The 2,471-nt window shown below is 42.5% G+C and overlaps 1 protein-coding gene across 1 annotated transcript in view; it reads left to right on the top strand.

Moving 5' to 3' along the window:
• Nucleotides 1-1,084: 1,084 nt before the first annotated feature.
• The window catches only part of LOC109954640 (cytochrome P450 4B1-like), an 8,142-nt gene continuing 6,755 nt past the window's right edge, over nucleotides 1,085-2,471 (top strand). Inside the window, exon 1 of the mRNA XM_020590123.1 lies at nucleotides 1,085-1,282. Coding sequence (XP_020445779.1) covers nucleotides 1,085-1,282 — 198 coding nt within the window. The remainder of the gene's footprint in view (nucleotides 1,283-2,471) is intronic.

Raw genomic sequence — 2,471 nt, 5'->3', positions numbered from 1 at the left:
AATGAGAGAGTTCAGTTAAAGTGGAGACTGTGCATTGACCTGTGATGGTGGCTGATGGAGCTGAGGGTGCCAGGATCCAGAGGAGAGGTCCAAAAAATGCAGAGGGAAACTAGGAACACACAACATACGAAGAACAATAAGCAAAGTACTAATCTAAGGGAGAGCTGACGACAGAGAAAGAACTAGCAAGGGAGTAATGGGTAAGCCGAGTATAAATAAGGAGTGAGACAAAGAAGGCGCAGCTCAAGAGTGTCAGAAAATCAGGGCAGGTGTGTCTAATCAAATAATCAGTGTGAGGGAGCTGACTAGGGCGAGAAAAAGAGAAGAGAGGAAGGTGCAGCCGGGCAAACCTGACAATTGCACACTCACTGCTGCCTATTTGCACACAAAGCTCGCATTGTGTTCTTGTTGTGTTTTTATCATGCTTCTTTCATTGGCTGTTTTAAAGTGCCTTAGATTTTGTGTTACCTACTTATGATGATTTGTTATGGAATCATTTCATGAGTATAAAAACAACATGAATTTTATACTATGGTGGCACATGGTGGCCCAAAAAACATTTTAGGTCGGTTTTTCCTTTAATTTGTCACCCTGTGTAGATAATAACAAATTATTTTCTATTTTATGTACTGACCTATTCCAGTTTGCAAGGAATTATTTAAGTTGCACTGTTTTATGATAATTTCTCCCACTCGAACACTTTTGAATGAGGCAGTTGCATTTTTGACATGGCAAGGAATAGAACCTGTGCTGTGTTAGGTTATTAGCACTAAATCAGTTTGTAATAAATAAGAAATGTGTAAAAACAAATCTTGCTTTCTGTGTTTCTAAATGCATTATCCAGTACAATGTCATAGCATTTTCTAATAAGAAGGGTCAGCAGACCAGAGCTTGTCTTTTCTCATCTATTCCACACACACACAATAACAGGTGCAATTGCACAAACAAACCACACTCTCTATCTGCCACCTTGGCTGGGTTGGTGGCTACTCCCTCTGTGCTGATGAAGTCACAGGAAGGATGTCCTGCGCCAGAGTAGGTGACCTTTTTTGGGGTGCAGTCGTAGCCCAGATTGGCAAATGGCATGGAAGAAATCCCTCGGGTTGGCCAGGGCACCCTCAATGTCCGCAGCATGGATAAGGAGGTCATCCAAGTAGACCACACAGCGGCTCTGACAAATGCCGGTCGGGACCCACTCCATGAGGCATTCAAAGGTGGCTGGGGCATTGCAGAGTGTGAAAGGCCTCACCTTGAATTGCCACAGTCCTTGAAGATGGAGAAGGTAGTCCTGTGGTGTCAGGGGAGCTAAACCAGCAGGACCCAGTGATGTAGACCAGGGTGTCATCAATGTATGGCAGTGGTTAAGAGTCCTTTCAAGTGAGTGTAACCAGTGTACGAAGAAATGTAACTTCCATATAACTCCTTGATTGAAACCACACCAAATCCCGATTTGTTTTGTTAATTGTTTAAACGGGGTAATATACTGTAGCGTATAAATTGTGTACTGTCTTTTTAAGACACCTGAGATGCGCTTTTTTTTGTACGTCATCATTGTCTAACTCTCAGTTTGTGCTCTCCAAGCTGAGAGAAGGTATGTGCTTTTGCTAAGAGCGCCATATATGGTATTTTCTGTTGGTTAAACTATTTTGTCATTGTTTTAAGTTATCACAAATTGTTCTGTTCATATGGGTAGTTCATGAGTACGGGTTTTATTTGAGACAAGTGCAGTTGGGGCGATTTGTGGGTGCACGTGTGCAGCCTTTCTCTGCTTTAACTAACCTTGCATTTAACAGCCTGAGGAAGACATCCTGGCTACACTAACATCTTCTAATACAACAGATCTCTAATCAATATCTATCTAACTAAGAAATTACCTAACAAGGTTGATAACTGAGCCAGGATCGGCTCAAACAAATAAAAGGTTTAACAGAGGGTTTCTATAGAACACAACAACACTTTAGGCTCTACCTTTCTGCAATAAGGCAGGCTGCTCTGCCACAAATGGCATAACAGACGGCTTGTGGTCTTTCACTGAAGTCCAGTTTCCTCAGTTATAATATCCAACGTTATAACGAACAGACTATATAAAACACATAGCAAATGTTACTCATATCACTTTTCCACATTTTAGGACACTTAGGTAGATAAATGTAGCTAGTACTAGCATCTTTAATGTAACAACATGATTAATTTTATCACGGTAATTTTCGAGGATATATGGCCTTGTTGAACTCTCCCAATGCAAACATCAGGGATTTCTGCCAGCAAGTAGACAGGCCCGGGCAGATTCTCCGCCCACCTTTTAGCCCCGCCCCATCCTCCAGGCTGCAGGTTTGCAGCTCCAGTTGATCACGTAGGTCACCTGGTTCAGAGTTCTTTGGTCAATGCGGTATAGTGATGGGAAGTCCGGCTCTTTTCACAGATTCGGCTCTTTTGGCTCGGCTCTCTTAAAAGAGCCGGCTCTTGTGGCT

This window comes from Monopterus albus, unplaced genomic scaffold (assembly GCF_001952655.1).
Source record: "Monopterus albus unplaced genomic scaffold, M_albus_1.0 scaffold11.1, whole genome shotgun sequence".
Taxonomy (NCBI): Eukaryota; Metazoa; Chordata; class Actinopteri; order Synbranchiformes; family Synbranchidae; genus Monopterus; species Monopterus albus.
The sequence above is the reverse complement of the archived record's forward strand: the minus strand, read 5'-3'. Positions and strand labels throughout refer to the sequence as shown.